General features: G+C 28.3%; 3 protein-coding genes across 4 annotated transcripts in view; 1 reads left to right on the top strand and 2 right to left on the bottom strand.

The window, feature by feature from the left end:
• Window positions 1-10,232, bottom strand: part of LOC113368439 (zinc finger MYND domain-containing protein 11-like) — a 31,881-nt gene extending 21,649 nt beyond the window's left edge. Inside the window, exons 1-2 of the mRNA XM_026609985.1 lie at window positions 10,072-10,232; window positions 1,654-2,163 (exon numbers count right to left, since the gene is read on the bottom strand). Coding sequence (XP_026465770.1) covers window positions 1,654-1,792 — 139 coding nt within the window. The 5' untranslated portion in view covers window positions 1,793-2,163; window positions 10,072-10,232. The remainder of the gene's footprint in view (window positions 1-1,653; window positions 2,164-10,071) is intronic.
• LOC113368440 (RNA-binding protein 45) overlaps window positions 1-21,206 on the top strand; it is a 49,096-nt gene that overhangs the window by 25,665 nt on the left and 2,225 nt on the right. Inside the window, exons 1-8 of one of the 2 annotated variants that reach the window (XM_026609986.1) lie at window positions 15,478-15,753; window positions 15,818-15,932; window positions 16,000-16,323; window positions 16,387-16,511; window positions 17,105-17,249; window positions 17,327-17,463; window positions 19,436-19,710; window positions 19,774-19,885. In XM_026609986.1, the coding sequence (XP_026465771.1) occupies window positions 15,585-15,753; window positions 15,818-15,932; window positions 16,000-16,323; window positions 16,387-16,511; window positions 17,105-17,249; window positions 17,327-17,463; window positions 19,436-19,710; window positions 19,774-19,885 (1,402 nt within the window). In that variant the 5' untranslated portion in view covers window positions 15,478-15,584. Of the gene's footprint in view, window positions 1-15,477; window positions 15,754-15,817; window positions 15,933-15,999; window positions 16,324-16,386; window positions 16,512-17,104; window positions 17,250-17,326; window positions 17,464-19,435; window positions 19,711-19,773; window positions 19,886-21,206 lie in introns of those variants that run through there. The other variant, XM_026609987.1, reaches the window with a different exon arrangement.
• LOC113368442 (pyridoxal phosphate phosphatase PHOSPHO2-like) lies at window positions 12,045-15,119 on the bottom strand. Its single transcript, XM_026609988.1, has 2 exons — window positions 14,217-15,119; window positions 12,045-12,171 (listed from the first exon to the last, which is right to left on the bottom strand). The coding sequence occupies exons 1-2, from the start codon at window positions 15,108-15,110 to the stop codon at window positions 12,154-12,156; spliced, it is 912 nt and encodes a 303-aa protein (XP_026465773.1). The 5' UTR covers window positions 15,111-15,119; the 3' UTR covers window positions 12,045-12,153.

Below are 21,206 nucleotides of genomic sequence, written 5' to 3'. Positions count from 1 at the left end.
ATGCTTACTCATAGCACAGAACGCCCTATCGAATGCAAAATCTGTCATAAGACGTTGAAACATAAAAGCACTTTGAAAGGACATATGCTCATTCATACGGGAGAACGCGCTTTCAAATGCAAAATATGCAGTAAAACATTCCCACAATCGGGTAAATTGAATAGGCACATGCGTATTCATACAGGAGAACGCTCTTTCAAATGTGAAATTTGCAATAAGACATTTTCACAAAAATATCATATGAAATCACACATGGTCACCCATACTAAAGAGCGTTCTTTTAAATGTATAATATGCAATAAGACTTTTTCACAATTGAGTGACTTGAATAGGCACATGCGTATTCACACAGGGGAACGCCCTTTCCAATGTGATACATGCAATAAGGAATTTGCACATTCGAACAGCTTGAAGAGACACAAGGTGACTGTTCATAATGGAAAACGTGATGAAGATCAATGAAATTAATATTTCATTGATCAGAAAGCAGAAAGCAGAAATATCTATGAATTACTTATATTTTATTTAGATTGTAAATTTAATTACTGCTGTACAAATATTTAGTACTATGAATAAATTTATATAAATATATTTGTTTTTATATTATAAGATTCACAGATATTGTAACAAACTTTATTAAAATGCATCTTTCTTATTAAACTGTACTCAGTCGTAATATTTCAAACAGAATTAAAAACAATTTTTGATCCATTAATGCCAAATTATACTTAAGGCACGATGCCATACACCACTAGTTTCTTGCGCTTTTTTACAAATTTAAGAAATTCACTATTAAATAAAGATATACATTATTATTATTAAGGTAAAGCATTATAAAAATAGTGTGAGCAGAACGAAATTTATTAAAATCTTCAATTGGAACATAATAACTAGCATAATTTTTGTTTATTACTATTCAATTAAAACTAATTTGCTATTTAATGAAAATTCGTTAAGACACTTAAGTATCTATATGATATATAGCATATATCGATTGATATATGCGTTTATTTTAAAAAATGAATTTAGAAAAGTATTTTGTTTTAATTTTTGTTTATAATATCTTCTATTTAAATTATGTTCAGAAATCGCACTGAAAAGGATTCGAATCAGGACTCGAAAAGTCTACTAAATTAATTACATTAATTTGTGTATGTTTATATGCAGCGCAAATTTTCTAAATAAAACACAATAAATCAGTTATATAAAGATATTTTAATTGGAATAGATATTATATTAATGAAATAGTCAAATGAAATGTAAAATATGAAAACTGTTTTCATAATCTCTCATAGCAGGCACCTCTGTCTGACTGAGATATGGAAACTAGTGGGGTGTATGGCATGGTGCCTTAAGGCAAATTGCTGGAACTTCCCGTACCGTAACGAAATGTTCGAGGAATACTGAATGTTTTCAAATAGATTAATATAAATATTGTAACATTGTCTACATATAATATAAAAGCTATTTTTTTATACTGTTATTAGTTCCACTGATGATAACATTAAATTGAATGCCGAAACGTTTGGAATTAAAGATTAATTTATAAATCTTTGCTTTTTATTCTTTGATGTATCGCCCCACAAGAACTTACTTATATATATATATATATATATATATATATATATATTTGTATATATATACATCTATTACCTTGATTAATTGATAGAATCCTCGCAACATTTTTCCCCAAACGAAAAGCATCAGCAGCCTGCCTCTGATGATTAACCAATCTGATAGCCTCCCAAACAGCTTTCACCTCTTCAGGATCAGCACTTCTAAACACCGGCATCTTGTCAAATATTATTATTATACTCTAAATCTATTAACTCTAGATTTGTTCTAGAAAATCACAGTCGCTTAAGATAATTCAATGTCTTGTCATTTGCAAAAACGAGATTGCACGTTTCAGCATGACATTATTCCATGAATCAGGAATGGAGAGGGTTAATGGTTAACCATAGTAGTGATCGGTTGTCTTCAAACTTTAGATTTGTCTTGATTTGTTTTGTACTGAGTATGTGACATACTCATCGATGAATTGTTTCATCAGGATAAATCTTCTTCAGTGATTTAGTCAATTGTTCTGCACACACCAAGTTGCAGGCGTGGCTTTTGCGAAGTAAAAAGCAGTAGCAGGGCTACATTTGGAAATTGTCCAATCTGCAAAAAAAATCTAAATTATTTATCTATAATATCAAATCATATGGTGAGGATTGACTAATTTATAATAAACACACAGACATATTAAACTAGTTGGTTTGGTAGTTAGCCTTGAGGCAAGTTACATGAACTTCCCGATATGTGTAAATAATTGACTTAATCAATAAAAAATAAATTAATTTAGGAGTGATTAAAAGTATTCCGAGTGGATCTATTACACATAATTGAAAACGAACGAACACGTTAACTCGGAGTATTTTCTAAAAGCAATTTTTCAAAAATCAACAATTTTTATAATTGAATCAGTTTCCGCAGGACTTTAATGATAGGTATGTTCATTAAGACCAAGTACTACTATCATTATACCAAGTAATTCCTCTAATTGTAATATTAACGAATGTCAAAAAAACTACTCATTTTCTCAAACTTTGATAAAATTTTAAAATTATACTACTTGTCGTAAGGCCGTAATATTTCAGTAAGTTCTATAAGACCATGATATATATCGCCAAAAAAAGTTCCATGAAAATCGGCTTAAATTTTTTTTCAACAACGAATTACAAGAAAACGGCTTGGTAGTAATTCTATACCCATTGTAGTAATTTTACACCCATTGTAGTATTTTTACACCCATTGTAGTAATTTTACACCCATTGTAGTAATTTTACACCCATTGTAGTAATTTTACACCCATTGTAGTAATTTTACACCCATTGTAGTATTTTTACAAACATTGTAGTAATTTTACACCCATTGGACTTATGTACATCAAATTATCAGATATTTTATAGAGATTTTAATACTGTGTACATATTTTGTGTAATTTTTTTTGGGTCCAGTACCAAAATTTTTAATTTCGATATGGGAAGTTCTAGCAATTTGAATTAAGGCACGATGCCATGCACCCCACTAGTTAATAAAAATGTTTAAAAGATAAATTTGGTTATAATTCTTCTCCCCCAGAACCTGGTTATATATGAAGACTATGGTATCTACCGTCAAAAAAAAATCATAAAAATCGTCGAATTTTTTTTTTAACTTTATTACAAGAAAACGGCCCGGCCGATCTCTACCAAAGACTAATCAGCACGATTCCCAACCAATATGTTTCGAACGGTTTTTGAATTTTCAAAATCGATTCAGAATTGCGGGCTAAAACGTGGACGAAATTTTTTTCACTTTTCTGCGATTTAGAACAAAATGGCCCGGCCGATCATCGCAGAAAACTCAGAAACGCTAGTCCTCATCGAGGAAAAAATCTGTTCACATACACGCACACACACACATAGACACACACACATACTTTTTCCAAATTCGGTCTCATTCGATTCAGAATGGCTTGAAACGTCGAGAAAACATAAAATTAGCGAATCGGATTTTTTGATGAAAACATAAACTTCTCCTTCGGGAAGTTAAAAAAAATTATATATATTTTTACCTAAGATTTTTGGCTAGATTTTAGGGCTTGTCGAAATTTGGTTCATCAAATTAATTGCTCTGATTGTGATTCAATTTATATTGGCGAAGCTTGCCAAAATTTAATAAAATTCCTTCAGCAACACAAAACAATTTCAAAAACGCCAAACTATTTAAAACAATGTCAAATACAATACACATAAACTTTTGTAATCCGACTTTTCATCATGTTGAAGAAAATTTATCCAAAAGACGTTTCAATTTATCATTTATCAAATTAATTGCTAAGATTGTGATTCAATTTATATTGGTGAAACCAGCCAAAATTTAATAAAATTCATTCAGGAACACAAAACAATTTCAAAAACGCCAAACAATTTAAAACGATGTCAAATACAATATATATAGAGTTTTTTTAATCCGACTTTTCATCATGTTGAAGAAAATTTATACGAGAGACGTTTCGCAGAAGCCTGTTTTATTCATCTATACAACAACAAAATTAATTTTTAGATTCTGTTTCCGATTCAGAACTTATATTAGTCATTTATATTTTCGAACGCCTTATATCAAATTAACTGCTAAGATAAAATTCAATTTATAATGGTGATTGATTAAATTTAATAAAAAGTGGGACATAATTTGTATACATAGTACTTAAAATGTTTCGGTTGAGACTAGATTAAGACTTATCGAAATTTAGTTTATCAAATGAATTGCTCAGATTGTGATTTATTACATATTGGTAAAACTAAACAAAATTTAATAAAAATCCTTCAGCAACACAAAAATAATTCCGAAATTGAAAACAGAATCAAAACAGATTTTTTAAACCCGACTATTTTAATTATTTACTTCAAAGAAACTAAATGTTTTAATTAAGTTAATTGTTCTGGCTAAAACTTAATAATTAAATTACGGAATATTTTCATAATTTTTTAAAACGATGGCTTTACTAAAAATATGTGTTTGCCCATTTTTTATGCACTTTTAAAAAAAATTGTAAACACAATTCATTCAAAATTTAGATGCCAATAACTCTGAACATACAATAATGTAACACAAAATTATCAACAAATATAGTTTTAAATGTTTCATGAATTATTAATAGTTTGGTTTAGTACTGTGTAATAGTGTAGTGTATTTAATTTTCTGTAAATATGTATCTGCAAGTTCCTAAATTTTATATCATTATATATATATATATATATATATATATATATATATATATATACATTATATAATTTATTCCTGAACTAATATAATAATAATTGCATTCACTAGCACTTTTATACTGAAACTGACCACCAGTCCACAAAAATATTCCATTGTCAGAGGAATGGTTTAAAATTCAAATTGTTTATGAAACTCGAAGACGGCGGACATTCAGATAATGCAAAATTTATTAAACAAAAATTCAACATTGGCATAAACAAGTCGACCGAATGTTTTGAGAATACATATACACACACACATATATATATATATATATATATACATGTAAAATTTCTCGCATAATACGCCACCTTCAAGCGCTTTGAAATAAATTGTCCCTGTAATAATACCATTTCATGCTTAAGACGCTTTTTTGAACCGGTTTTAATTTACAAGCTTTCACAGTACATTGATATTATTATAACAAGGTTTATAAGAATATTTTACAATTTTTTATATAATTTTATTAATTAATTTATTAATTTCCCGTAGGGTAAGTTATTGTAATGGGCCGAAAATCGAAATTGAAAAATTTTACATTTCTCGACGTTTTGAAGGTTTCTGAACATTTTACTGACATACCTCAGAAAACTAATGGATGTGTGTGTGTGTGTGTGTATGTATGTATGGATACAACTTTTCGTCCACGTTTTCGGGCGCACGGATCAACCGATTTGAATGGTTCAAAAAACATTCGATTCCTATCGATAGGGAAAAGAGCTGATTAGTTTTTGGCAAAGGCAGGTCCAGCCGTTTCAGAGATACGGAGCAAAGAGTGCAGAAAATAGAAATCGAGTTTTTGAGAGAACGGAGCATCCGATTTGAATGATCTTAAAAACATTCAATTAGTAATGACTGGGAGAAGTGTTTATTAGTATTTGGCAAAGGCAGGCCCAGCCATTTCGAAGATACGGAGCTAAATGTGTAAAAAATGGCAGTTTTTGGGAGAACTAAATGTCCGATTTAAATGATTCAAAGAACTTTCTGCTTGTCTTAACAAAATAATTGATTTTGGAAAAAAAAATTTTGTATATCGAAAATAATTCAGATTTTATTTTTAATTCTGACTATAGTTCTAATATACTTTAAACAAATAATTTCAACTCTGCAATTCAGTTTATATAATTCTTAGAAATATTAGACAATGTTACAATATTTATAATGATCTATTTGAAAACATTCAATATTCCTCGAACATTTCGTTACGGTACGGGAAGTTCCAGCAATTTACCTTAAGGCACGATGCCACCCGCCCCGTTAGTTAATTTATTTATTATTTAATTCATTTATTATATTTTTTGTAAGTTTTAATTAATTTTAAAATACACGTATTTTGTTTCATAAATTTGTAAGAGTTTTTTTTATCAAATTATTTAACAAATATTTAAGCATTTTATATAGTTTAACAAACTTTTAGGTATGAAGATATAGAAGAAAATTTAACAATTCCACTTATTTAATATTTAATAATATATAAAAAGCAAACTACCAATTGATGATATGGATAATTAAGAATTATTATTATAAAAAATCAAGAAAGTTAAGAATTTCATCAATAGATCTTGATTATTAACAATAGTCGATAATCATGTGAATTTTTTTTTTTTTTTAATTTCAATAATTATTACAACTGCTAATTTATTAACATCAAGTAATATTGTTAAATAATAATATAAATTTAAATAAATAAATCATGTGAATAACAAAATATTTTTTCGGATTGACATAATATAAGTTATTATAGTTCTTACTTTAATTCTTTATTTAATTTAAATAATGTGATAATTTAATAAATGATAAATTGTTTTAAAAAAAAGATTAAAAAACAGTAAATTTTTTAGATGTTTAATCTCGACGTTTTGGTCTAGATTCGTTCCTTCATCAGGATTTGTTCTGTAATTTTTAAAACTATTGGTGTCCATATCCTTAATTCAAAATTTGAATAAAATACACAATACAATAAAATAGTGAAAAATCTGAAGTAAAAATATTTTTGCAAAAATCGAAATCAAGCACATAAAGACATTTTTTAGGATTTAGCGATAAGTCACAACATATATATATATATATATATATATATATATATATATATAATTTATCATTATCAACAACCAGCATTAAAAAGAGCTTTCAACTTTCCGTTATTTTTGCAAAACTATCTCTTGATAAAATTTTAAATAACATAAAGGTACCAGCATGTTGTGTTCCAAGAAAAATATTAATGTTAGAAAAAAATATCTAAATCAGTCTTTATTGAAATCCCTAAAAGTATAATGCAAAATTAATTTAAATATATAAATAAAAAAATAATACTTTAAAGTAATTGTTAAATTATCCATGATATAAATAAAATTATTCGAGGTAGTGTATTTGTGCTCGTTGCAATTTTAGAAAAAAAAACTGGTATAAAATTATTTAGTATTTATAAATACTTAAATATTTAATCGTAAGTGTGCAAAAATATATTTTCTGTTGAATTTTAAAAAAATTTAAAAAAATATTCATTCGAAATTTTACATTGCAATTTAGAAAAAATCTTGTACAAAAAATAATTAATAAGTTATAAATACTTAAATATTTTATGGTGTACAATAATATATTTATTGTTATCAATAAAAAAATAATAATAAAAAAATATTAATAAATAACATAAAATAATAATAATACGTTGAAGTAAAAATAATTAAGCGATTCGAGATTTTACATTTGTGCTTATTGCAATTTTTTGTCAAATGTATAATTAAAATTTTTGTATGAAAATAAATAATATTCATAAATTTAATATTTAGTGCTTAGATTTATGTGCTAAAATTAAATTCAATTAAACGTTTTAAATTTTGCTTAAGTACAAAAATCGGAATTTCTAATGGTTTTACATCAATTAAAATTAAAATTGAAATCCTTGTATAAAAATTATTAATATTTATAAGCATTAATTTATATTAAGCGCTTGAATTTATATGCAGAAATATTTTTATTGTTTTAAATAACACAATTATAAATAAAAAAAATTAAACGTTTTAAGCGATATTTAAGTACAAAACTTTTATTAGATTTATTTTAATTTTACTTTTACAAAATTTATTAAATTTTCTATCAATTCATTAAAATTTCACAGTTTTACATTAATTAACTATTATATAGGTAATTATTTTATATGAAATGTAAAATTAAAATTCTTGTATAAAAACAATTAATATTTAAAAATAATTATTTGTAATTTAGTTAGTTGTTTTTATATCAAGCAATTAAAAATTAAAAACATCGTTTTAAGCAATACTTAATTATAAAAATTATTATTAAAATTTCATAGTTTTACATTAGTTTACATCAAATAACTATTAATGATTATTTAAATGAATAATGTAAAATTAAATTTCTTGTGAAAAAAATATTTATATTTATAAATAGTTAATAATTCAACATACAGTTCTTGAGGGTTCATATGAAAAACATAATAGTTCTTTTGTCGAGGAATATCAAATATATATTAAAAATAGTAAAAATTTGTATAAATTTCTTTAAGCAATATTTAAAGGCAAAAACATTTTTTTTTACTATAATTTTAGTTATTTTTTATAATTTTATGTTAAAATTTGTATTAATTTAACCTTCACATAATTATTTTATATATAAATATTGAACAAATTCATTTGAATTACTTTATAATATATTTTGATCGTAAGATTTGTTTTTGTGGTTTTCTCATACCCATAATATGAGAAACAAATTATATTTATTATAAATTTTATCAAAAGAATTATGTTACCCAATAATTAGTGATTCGTAAACAAAAATATATTTGTGAATATATCGCATTACCATTTTTGTGATAAGGTGATGAAAACATAAATGTGCACCTTGTGAAAATAGAAATATAATACAATTATACAGGAGATAAAAATATATTGCTAAATTATAGCTATATATAAAATATAATATTTTAACTATAAAAAAATTATTATGTTTGAATTCTCATGGCCGATTATAATATCAAGAAAATTCATATATACTCGTATATAATTAAACACTAATTATAAATAATATTTATAATACTAATTATAAATATCATAAACATTAATATTTGTATAAATAATAAGTCTTCAGACAAATCGGTCATATATGTAATATGTATTATTTGTTTTAATATTATTCCATCTATTATTTTAAAAATGTTAGATAAGATGTTAGGATACGGTTTGCTAACAAGCGGCACTGTAGGCCTCATCTACCAAATCATGATCCTGTTCCGAAGCAGAAATTCCAAAACCAATCAAGACATCGATATTTGGCATTTTGTATCAGAATCAGCGAGTGCTATAGCACTTGGAGCACTACATTTACTAGCAGCACCATTAGAAAAGGAAGCGAGAAGTGCAAGTGCAGACAACAACTCGTGTGATGGGAATTTTTACACAAAATACATCATTTTTGCTGTGTCTTTAGCACAATGCTCGTTGTCTTTAATGCTGTATAATTTGGAGTGCTATCAAAAAGCATCTGGGGATAAAGAACAAGTTGAATTAAAAGTTAAAGTAAGAAGTAATTTGTATAAATTGGTTTTGGTGCCTTTGGTAATGCATAGTTTGCTAACAATGCCTGTATTCTTTGCTGATAAACAAATGTTTAACGTTTCTATAACCGAGTTTGAAAGAACTGTATGCCCCGAGTTAATGAATATGCAACAATGTGGTGGGTTATTCGAACATAACCAGACTTTGTTAGAAAGTTATAGAGACATTATAAATCATACTGTAAAAGCTTCGACTTACATTGGAAATTCTTCACAACCAATTGATGAAGTGCTTTTGAAAATCAAACAAGTTGTATCTAATTTCAATGCATCAGAACAAGATGTTGATACAAATTTCTATGTGAGGCCTCATGATTTTAATTTAAAAACAGCGTTGATGGTGCGACGGCCTAAAATGCCGGTGCACTGCGTGACTTTCTGTTCAGCACCCAGAAATTTAATAAAAATACATCTATTCTTCACCATCTTGCTAGCATTCATAACGCCTGTGTTCATCAGCATTTTGTTTTATGTTAAATTTGCAAACAGAACCAAAAGTTCTGCACGAGACCTGTCTGATGACGCATTAGATAAACAAACCATTATAAATAATAAACATAGTACAAAATGCAAAAAACGAAACGCAAAAGGATCAATTTTGCTAAATCTCATTCTCTGGACACCTGCCGTTGCCGACTTTGCTTTAAAGGACTTAATTTGTGCGACAACAAACAATGTCGATGTCGATAACCTAACTTACGTACTTGCCAATTCCTATTTCTTGTTCCGAGAGTTTTTAAATTTGTATGTTTTGAGAAGTCATCAATTATCGGAAAACACTATAGCACCAGGTCAATAGGAAAATTCACTTTTTTTTCACTGTAAACACTAGCAATATTTGTTTTTATTTCGATATATCAAACTGTAGCGGACATCTTGGATTTTTACAACTGTCAAGGAAAAGGACTGCAACTTCAGGATAATCGAAAGAGAGCGGGAAAAAGAAAATTTAAAATGGAAAAGGACTCCGGTGATAATATTAAAGGAGAAATATAAATAGTAAACTAGGTGTAAGTTGCAATAATTTCTCAATGTATGTAAATAATCTACGTAATCAATAAGAATTCAAATTTTTCTATTTTAAAATAATTTTCTACTGTTTATTTCGAAAATAAAGAGTTTGCTTTCGCCAAGGTGGTTTTCAATTGATATTCTTCTCAATATCTATAATTGTATTAATTAAATTTATCATTATATATATATATATATATATATATAAATTAAGCGCAACCAGCTGTAAAATTTCAAAATTTTTATACTCTAGAATAATATTTTTATACTTTCTGAACTTTATTGAATTTTTATAATTAAACTACTTTTTTAAGCCTATAATATTTTAAGATGTCCTTTTAGAAAATAAATTTTATTAACTTATTTTTTTTTCAAACTCTTTACCACCAGCTTGATTTCAAAATGATACCTTTCAAACGGTTTTTGTATTTTTAAAATCGGTTCAGGAAAAAAGTGCTAATTATAGAGAAACGGCTCGGCCGATCGTCTTGCAAAATTAATCAACGATGAGAACTCATCAAGTTCTATCGAATGGCTTTTAAATTTTTAAAATCGGTATAGCCGTTTCTGAAAAAACGTCGGCAAAAAGTCAAATTGTAGCTCACACCCAACTTTGGTGTCAAACGATTCAGAATGACTTAAAACACCGAAAAAACAAAATTAAAAAACCGGATTTTCTGGCAAAAACATATACTTTTTCTTCTAGAAATAAGGAATGAAAATGGTATATTAAAATTTGAATTTTTGTATCAAATAGATATATTTTTAATCATTTCTTTTAGCATTTTCCAATCGTTAAGCGATAAATAAAAATGAGACTTCGAAATACTATCTAAATATTATAACAAATTAGAATTCTTGATAATAAAAAATCAGAGTCCTAAATTTTGAAGCAAAATTCGTCATATTGTATGTTTGTAACAAAAAAGTTAAAACTGAAAGAAGTGTATTTTCAATTTATAAATTTAATAAATATTTATTACATGTTCTTATATAGTTAAGATTATAATTATAATATTATCAACATATTGGCTTGTTTAAATTAAATGCATATTGCATTGTTTTCCATTTACTTTCTGGTTAAGTCTTGAACAACTTTAAGAACATCGTATGCATTTAACCATGGCCTGATAACAGCTTTAATTATCACATCAGGATTACGTGTATATGCAAATAAATCAATTACTGTAAAAATTTCACATCCCAATTTTGGACAAGCAATATCACTTTTTCTCAATCTCAGCATCGGACAAAAATCATTACCTCCATCTCCAATGTAAATGACTTTATCAAAAACCAATCCATTTTTCTTGCTTATTTTAATATACTCTGTTAAAATTGAGCCTTTACATAAATTTCTTGGACACAAATTGCATTCGGTTTGACTCTGATAAGGTACAACGTTTAATCTTTCTGATTTATCATAAAAAGCAGGATTTGTAAAGATTTTTTTTACAAATTTATCTAATTTATGAGCGTCTAACCAGTTTTCAATGAATATATGATTCGAGTCGCTTATGATAATAATATCGTATCCTAATTTATCCAAAGTCTTCACCAGCAAAGTAGTGCCTTCAATTTCAGGAATATCAGCAATTGCTCCATAAATTTCAGTCCTGTCAATTTTCTTTTCTTGCAAAATGGCAAAAATTTGGCACATGTAGGAATGCCAATTCTTGTCCTTTAAAAATTGTTCAAGTCTTGATGGTATTTCATCTTTTATGAGACTTATTACTTGTAAATCCGAGTCCATTTTTATTAAAGTTTGATCGAAGTCAAACACAGCTAAATTCCTAGTAATGGTACAAAATTGTATGCGGTTTATTTTAAATTTATATTTGCAGATATTATGAAGCAGATTATAAGGTAAAGTATGTTTTAAAAGTGACAGCATTACATATTTTTGTTTTGGAAAATTATTTATAAATATTTATGGGAATAGAAACAAAATACACTTGATCGGCGTATATAATTTTTGATCCTTAAGTCTGTATTTAGAAACACTATAACGTTATAGTGTATTACGTACGTATTTAAAATAATTCAATACAGTTTATTGTAACTAGTGGGGCACATGGCATCGTGCCTTAAGGCAAATTGCTGGAACTTCCCGTACCGTAATGAAATATTCGAGAAATTTTAAACGTTTTCAAATATATTATTACAAATACTGTAACTTTCGTTATTTTTGCTATTTGTTATATCTGAGCAAATCAAATATAAATCATAAATCAATTTATCTCCAAAACAATAACAATCGTCATTTTATTTCGAATTCAATTTCAAAACAAAAAGTTGCCTAATTTGCATAAAATTGAAAAATCGCTCCCGTATGGTCACAGTCTAAACGCATTTGCAAATAATTCTGTGCGACATTTTCACTTATACTGTGCTTAGCTTGGCGGCATTTTCACATTTTTCAATAGTTTTCACAAAATTTGAAAAGTGCTCCAATACATAGACAGTCTAAACGCACTTGGGTAAGCATTTGTACCAGAGTGGCGCTTAGACTGTGCTTAGCCTGGGCGATTTTTTGAATTTCTAATCCAAAATTACAAAAATATTTTTTGAAAAAAAAAATTAGAAACTATTTTTTTTTACAAAAGCAATTATTTTGTTGAACAAGTATAAAGTTCTTTGAATCATTTAAATCGGACGCTTAGTTCTCTCAAAAACTGCCATTTTTTTAACATTTAGCTCTGTATCTCCAAAACCGCTGGGCCTACCTTTGCCAAAAACTAGTAACCACTTTTCCCCGTCATTACGAACTGAATGTTTTTTGGATCATACAAATCGGATAATCCGTTCTCTCAAAAACTCGATTTCTATTTTCTCGATATACAAAAAAAAATTTTTGAGAAAAAAAAATGTTTTGACAAAAAAAAATTTGAAAAAAAAATTTTGGAACAAATTTTATTTTTTACTAAAAGCATTTATTTTGTAAGCAGAAACTTTTTTGAATTATTCAAATCGGATGCTTAGTTCTCTCGAAAACTGCAATTTTTTGCACATTTAGCTCGGTATCTCCAAACGACTGGACCTGCCTTTGGCAAAAACTAATCACCTCTTCTCCCAATCATTACAAATTGAATGTTTTTTGAATCAATCAAATCGGATAATCCGTTCTCTCAAAAACTCGATTTCTATTTTCTTGATATACAAAAAAAAATTTTCTCCGAAACGACTGGACCTGCCTTTGCCAAAAACTAATCACTTCTTCCAATCATTACAAATTAATTGAATATTGAGATAACATAAATTTATGCATTCTCATTTTCGATTTTCGGCCCTTTACTATATCACTCATTGATTCCAAAAGTGGTCCACATGAACCCAAGTCAGCGAAAAGAAATAGTGAATCGCAACACAAAACACATTAATATCTATTTTTTATTATTATTTTAAAGTCAAAAAGTCAAATAATGTTTGATCTTGAATATGTATATTATTCATATTGAATGTTCAATACCAAATGTTAGTAAAAATAAAAATTTCTAAAAAAAAAACGATATCGGCTAAATAGCTATTTAGCCATAATAACTATTTAGGCGATCCATGGTAAAGTCTAAGGGTCCACGATATAAACAAGTTATAATATAACTTACCATATGAAAAGTTAATAATTCAATGCACTTCTTAAGAAATGTCTAAACTGAAATCTCTGATTTTTTATACATTAAACAAATCATTTCCTTATCTATGAAATAAATAATATATATTTAATTTGTATATGCAATTTTACATTATCTTGTATAGTACACAATTAATTGTTTAACTTTATATTAGTAACCTCTCATTTAAAATCCAAATTCTTGATATTTCCAGATGAATTTATTACCTCTAATTCTCTAACAGTTTTTAATATATCACAACCATCCGTCCACGGTTTCAAGACAGCCTTCACAGTCAATTCAGGGTCATCTTTATTCTTCTCGATCCTATTCATGATCTTAAATCCCAAACGAGGGAAAGCAACATCGGCTGCTCTTAATTTAATCATAGGACAAAAATCATTACTGCCGTCTCCAGCATATATGACTCTAACATATTCAGTACCAAGTTTCTCAGCGCTTTCAATATATTTCTTCATAACAGCACCTTTACATAAATTTCTAGAACACAATTTACATTCAAATTGGTACTGATAAGGCTCAATAAGTAAAAGACCATTGTCATCATAATGAGCAGGATTTGTGAAGACTTCTTTAACGCAACCGGTTAAAGCATGGGCTTCTAACCAATCTTTTATAAATATGGAATTAGAATCGCTTATTATTATTATATCATAATTTAAATCGTTATGCAAAGCTCTAAATAATTTACACATGCCTTTGGTTTCAGGAATTTCGATGATAGTTTTGTGTATAGATGTTTTATCAATTTTATCTTTATATAGTAACTTAAAAGCCTCGCCCATGAATATTGTCCAGCAATTAGTTTCACGTATTTCTTCAATTTCTTCAGGAATGTCTGTTGTTAATAATTCAAGGACTTCTGTGTCTGTATTTTTTGAGACAACAGTATAATCGAAATCGAATATTGCTAAATTTTTGGTAACCATTTTTGATCTTATTATATTGTCTAGGATTTTTGGTGCTGATGTTTTCCCTGAGACGACTTTTTTCGAACTGTCATAAAATGTACAACCGGTAGAAGAAATAGTTAAATATCTTTTTGAGGGTCGTTTTAATCGATGGAGTACAAAATAATAAAGATTCGTAGACAATTTCATTGTCTATAATAAATTCATTAGATTATTTGTCTAAATTTTGTATAAAACTACTTTTGGTTTTTAATTTTGAATTTGGTTGACATGACGCTAGTGTTTCTTAAACTGTAACAAAATGGCAACGAACTTTTGTAATTTTAAAGTTGTATACAAACAATAATTTTGATTTAATTTTTAATTATTACGTTAACCAGATGAAAGTACCGTTTTGCCTTAAGGCAAGTTGCATAAACTTCCTGATTTCGGGAAAAGGAAATTAACTTTAACTAAAATTAATTTTCAAACAGTTTGAAAACCATTCCGCTCAGTGCTGCCACCACTCGCGGCAGATCAATCAACTTTGATGGAAAATCAATGTTCGACATTTTGTTTTCCAAAAAACATTATTTTGTTTTAAGTCAAAAATATATATCCAACAGTATCAAAACAAAAACAATTATTTTCCATTACAATCGTGGTTTGTCATAAATTCTTACTATGGGTGATAGAAGATCGAAATTTGATAATCCGGAGCCTCAGTATTCAAGACTCTTTATAGTCTGTAGTAGAGATTCTACAGCTGACGACTTTTATAATAGTTTCGATAAATTTGGGACTATTGAAGATGTTCGGTTGGTTCGAGACAGGAATACTGGCGAAAATAAAGGTATATAAATAATTATTTCAATGTATTTTACCGTTTTAAAAATAATTTTATATTTGCTGATTAGGTATTGCCTATGTAAAATTCTCAAAGACTTCAGAAGCTGCAAAGGCTTTGAAAGAGATGAACGGTAGATGCGTTGGGAATTCTTCACGACCACTTAAAGTATTAGTAGCTAACAGGTATTAATCTCTAATAAAAATGATCAATCTTCATAATTTTCTATGTCTTTTATTTCTATTATCCTAGTCGCGATGAAGGTTCAACAAGAGACTCCAATGAAGGTGAAAAGTACATTCGTCTCTTCATAGCAATTCCAAGGTCCATGAACGAGGATGATTTGCAAAATAAATTCAAAGAATATGGAACAATAGTTAAAATCAACTTATTACGAGACAGAGATACGCAACAAAGCAAAGGTTTTGCCTATATAACCTTTTCCAGTTTTATTGAAGCAGCCACTGCTTATGAAAATTGTGATAGATCCTATAAAGCTGTTTTTGCTGAACCCAAGCCTAGCGCAAAACGTGAAAGGAGTTATGATCGAGGATATGATAGGAGCTATGATAGAAGGTTAGATAATAGATAGTTGTTTGTGTTGATATATTAATTGATGATTGTGTTTTTGTTTTTTAGGGATGCTCATGATTATCATCCAGTAAGCAAAGGTTCTCGTAATGAACCTCCTGGTCAACTTTTGGTAACCGCTAGTCCTTGTTCTAATCAGGATCAACTTTGGAGACTTTTTGATTTAATACCAGGTACGTATATAAACAGTATAGATAAAAAATTACATTATTATTGAAGTGAAACTTCTAATTCCACTTGCAACAAAGAAATTTTGGACATAATACAATTTTTATTATCATAGAAGAGCAACTTCTAATGCCATTCTCAACAATGAAATAAATGTTATAAAAAAGACAAAGACAGAAAATGTAGTAGATTGTCTGAGAACATTGTAGATTGTTTGAGAATGTTCTAAAATGTCTAAGAACGTTTTAAATTGTCTGAAAATATTCTAGATTGTCTGAGAATGTTCTAAATTGTCAGAGAACGTTCAAGGTTGTCTGAGAATGTTGTATATTGTCTGCGAACATTGTAAATCTAACTGAAACCACTATATATGCAGTTTTTGCAAGAAATACTAAAAAAATAGATGTCAAAAATTCAATAACTTATTTTAGATATCACAAAACTATTGAAAATATAAATTTGGATATTTTTTCACTTGAAGATAATAATTGAAAGATGCAATCCTAATAAAGTTTGACTTAAATAAACAATATGGTTATCTAATAAGAAGTTTTGCTATTATTTTTTCATATTTAATTTCCATTGAATAATATTTCAGGTCTCGACTACTGTCAGCCCATAAGCAACAACAATGTTTATTCCGTTGTATATAATTCAGTGGCTTCTGCACAAACAGCTCGAGATAAACTACATGGATTTGAATATCCACCTGGTTACAGACTAATCGTCCGATTTGATGTAGAGTAAGTAATATAATATATGTATTAACAATAATGTTAATTTATAATACCAATGTTTCAATCTATTTTTTTTTTATCAGTAATGGAATGGAGCATTCAAGATACAATCCTGGAATCCGTTCAATGATGAAACGAGACAATGACCGACCAGATCTTGCACAACTTGCTGAAACAATAGCACAAGCTACTAGTCTCATTCAAGCGGCAGGATTAAATGGTATATCATTCAAAAGACGATAATCTGTACTTATAAATCATATTAGAATGTCAGTGTAAGATGTTGAAAGAGCTGTTTTTTTTTTTTTAAATACATACTTTAAAATTTGTTGTCTCTGTTTGGGTCTAAAACTTGTTTCCTATTTGTTTGGACCAATCTCTGAAATGGCTGGACTGATTTTGAAGAGATTTTGTTGGCAGGTTGTTTTTGTAATCAGACGTAACTTAGGATTCTTCTATAATCTCTTTCAATTTTTATAAAGTTTATTGAAGCAGAGATAGAATGAAGGAAATTATCTCTTATTTTTAAGAATTAAATAAATTAATAAATTATAAATTCAAATTATTTTCAATATTCAAAAAATAAAAATTTGGTATTATTTTTTTTTAACTTCCCATTAGGGTAAGTTATAGTGATCGCAAAAAATCGAAAATAAACATTTTTATGTATTCTTTTTATGTATTTCATTATTATTTTTATGTATGTTTTTTTTATATATTCATGTTTCAGAGTTTTCTGAACATTTTTGCATACCTCAGAAAAAATGGATGTGTGTGGGTGTATATGCGGATACAAATTTTCTTCGACGATTTCGCGAACACGGATCAACCGATTTGAATAATTCAAAAAACATTCGATTCCTGTTGATGAGAAGACGCGCTTCGAGGCAAAAAGTGCCAAGAATGGTAACTCAATTGTTGAGAGAACGGAGCGTCCGATTTGAATGATTCAAATAACATTTTATTTGTATTGACGAAATGAACAACTTGTAAAAGTTTTGTAAAGGCAAGTCCAGCGTCTTTGGAGATCCAATAAAAAAAAGTAAACAATAATGCCATTTGACGGTCAAAAATTTTGACAAAAGTTTACTTTGAAGAAACATTTATTTTGAAATATTCAGCTTTAACTACATAGAGACGAAATATCGAAGCGCGTAAGCGCCGCGTCGCCGTCTAACGGATAAACATTGGTACGGAACCCATAGGAATGTCAACAAAATTTATACTTATTGTTAAAATCTCTAAAAAATATCTGATAATTATTGATGTGCATATGTCTAATGATCATTTTTGACCGCCAAATGGCTCATTTTTTTACTTTTTCCTCCATATCTCCGAAGTCGTTGCACCTGCCTTTACAAAAAAATTAAACAGTTTTTCATTTAGTCAATACAAATAAAATGTTTTTTTGAATTATTCAAATCGGACGCTCCGTTCTCTTAAAAACTGAGTTACCGTTTTTGGCACTTTTTGCCCCATATCTTCGGAACGGCTAGACCTGCCTTCGCCAAAAACTAATCAGCACGTCTCCTTATCAATACGAATCAAATGTTTTTTGAATTATCCAAATCGCTTCATTCGTGTTCCCGAAATCGTCGACGAAAATTTGTATCCGCACACACACACACACACATACATACATACATCCATTTTTTGTAAAGTATGCCAAAATGTTCAGAAGGTTTTGAAACGTAAAGATATATAAAAAAAATTATTTTCGATTTTTTTTGCGATTACTATGGGAAGTTAAAAATGGCTTTTCCAAAAATTATTCGTTTCTTCATACTGTCAACACTAGTAAAATGTTTTTTGAATCATTCGAATCGGTTGATTCGTTAAGTGAATGACAATTTTAGCATTTTCCGCTCCATATCTTCAAACTGTTTTATTATAAACCATTGATTGATCCATGCGCCCGAAATTGTGGACGAAAAATTGTGGATATAATTTTTCATACACTCATCCAATTTTTCTAAAGTATGCCAAAATGTTCAGAAACCTCTGAAACGTGAAATATGCAAAAAAAAATCATTTTCGGAGGGTAATAAGGTTAATACAAAAAACTGAAAATATTTGGTTAAATTAAAATAAAAAAGCAAAAGCTTTGAAACCTGAACGAATTTCCAGGTACATCTAGTACAATATAAAATACATATAAGACAAAAACATAAGTCTATTTATTTCTCTTCCAGTAAATCCTGCTACTTTATTAGCAAAGTGCACAGAAGACAACATAATTGACTCGCAGTGCAGTGTAAAATTACCCAACCCACAACCCTTAGTCTCAATCGACACTCCCCACGTCAAAAGATGCTTCATCGTTTGCAGTCCAAGCCCACCACCCATATTTATGCTGAGAGATGTGTTCAGCAGATTCGGCAACCTGATTGATGTATACTTACTCCAACGAAAGAATGTTGGATATGCTAAATATGCCACTGAAGAAAGTGCAGATGAAGCTATTCGAGTAAGTAGTAACTGACGATCAGTTCCACATGATAAACATGATAACTATCAATTATCTCTTTAGGTTTTGCATGGATGCGAGATTGCAGGTGTTCGTATTAAAGTCTTGGAGGCTGATGAAAGGAAAGACCGTTTCGGGGATAGATCAAGACGTCGCAGTATATCACCCAATAGAGGTAAGAGTGTACAACTACAACTTTAGTAGTCTGAGTTTTGGTAAGTTGCTTTGTTTTCTTTTTTTTGTGGAAATTTTACTTGGATTAACCGATGACTTTGAAGGTAGTTTGACTCAATGCCTTTTTTTCATAGAAAATTTAAAATTTGATTTTTGGTGCTAGAGAAGATTTAAACAAAATTTAGTGTGGAACCCCTACTTGTGTATGAAGTGAAATTTCGTAATGTGTAAATGGAAATAAAAATTGATTTTTTAGTTAACTGTATTGTTTCTTTGAGATAAACTTTATTAATGGAAAAATATTATATAAATTAAGATACAATATGTTTGAGTTCTATTTTTTCAATATTCCTTGCAATAACTGCATCAATGGTGGTTTTTGTTAGATGTTACACCATTTTCAGACGTTAAGACTTTTTCAGACAATGAACAACGTTTTCAGACAATTTGCAACATTTCCAGAGAGAGAGTCTACATTGTTTTCAGACAGTCCACACTATTTCAGACGATAAACAACATTTTCAGACAATTGACAATGATTTCAGACAATTTATAACATTTTCAGAAAATTTACAATGTTTTCAGACAGTCTACAACATTTTCAGACGTTTTACAATATTTTTAGACAGTCTACAGCATTTTCGGACGTTTTACAATATTTACAGGCAATTTACAAAATTTTCAGACAACTTGCAATATTTTCAGACTATTTCAACCATTTCAGACAATTGACAACATTTTCAGATAATCTACAAAGATTATCAGACAATCCAAACATTTTCTAACTCTAACACATTTTCAGGCAATTTAAAACGTTTTCAGACTATTTCAACCATTTCAGACAATTGACAACATTTTCAGACAATCCAAACAATTTCAAACTATATATAAACATATTTTTAACATTTCAGACAATTTAGAAATTTCAGGCTATTTATAACATTGTTTTCAGACTATTTATAACATTCTCAGATCGTTTATAACTATTTCAGACGATCTATATCATTTTTTCAGATAATTTACAACATTTCAGACTATATACAACAATTTTCTACAATTTTAAATTGTCTAAAACAATTGCAGACAATTTATAACATTTTCAGAGTCTCCAAAACAATTTCGGACTCTCTCAAAACATTTTCAGACTCTCCAAAACAATTTCGGACTATCCCAAAACATTTTCGAATTCTCCCAAAACAATTTCAGACTCTCCAAAACAATTTCGGACTCTCCAAAACAATTTCGGACTCTCCAAAACAATTTCGGACTCTTCCAAAACAATTTCAGACTCTCCAAAACATTTTCAGACTCTCCAAAACATT

Source organism: Ctenocephalides felis, unplaced genomic scaffold, assembly GCF_003426905.1.
Source record: "Ctenocephalides felis isolate EL2017-DRISC unplaced genomic scaffold, ASM342690v1 CF-g0.4_SCAFFOLD_01170, whole genome shotgun sequence".
NCBI classification, from domain to species: domain Eukaryota; kingdom Metazoa; phylum Arthropoda; class Insecta; order Siphonaptera; family Pulicidae; genus Ctenocephalides; species Ctenocephalides felis.
This window is presented reverse-complemented; position numbering and strand designations above follow the sequence as displayed.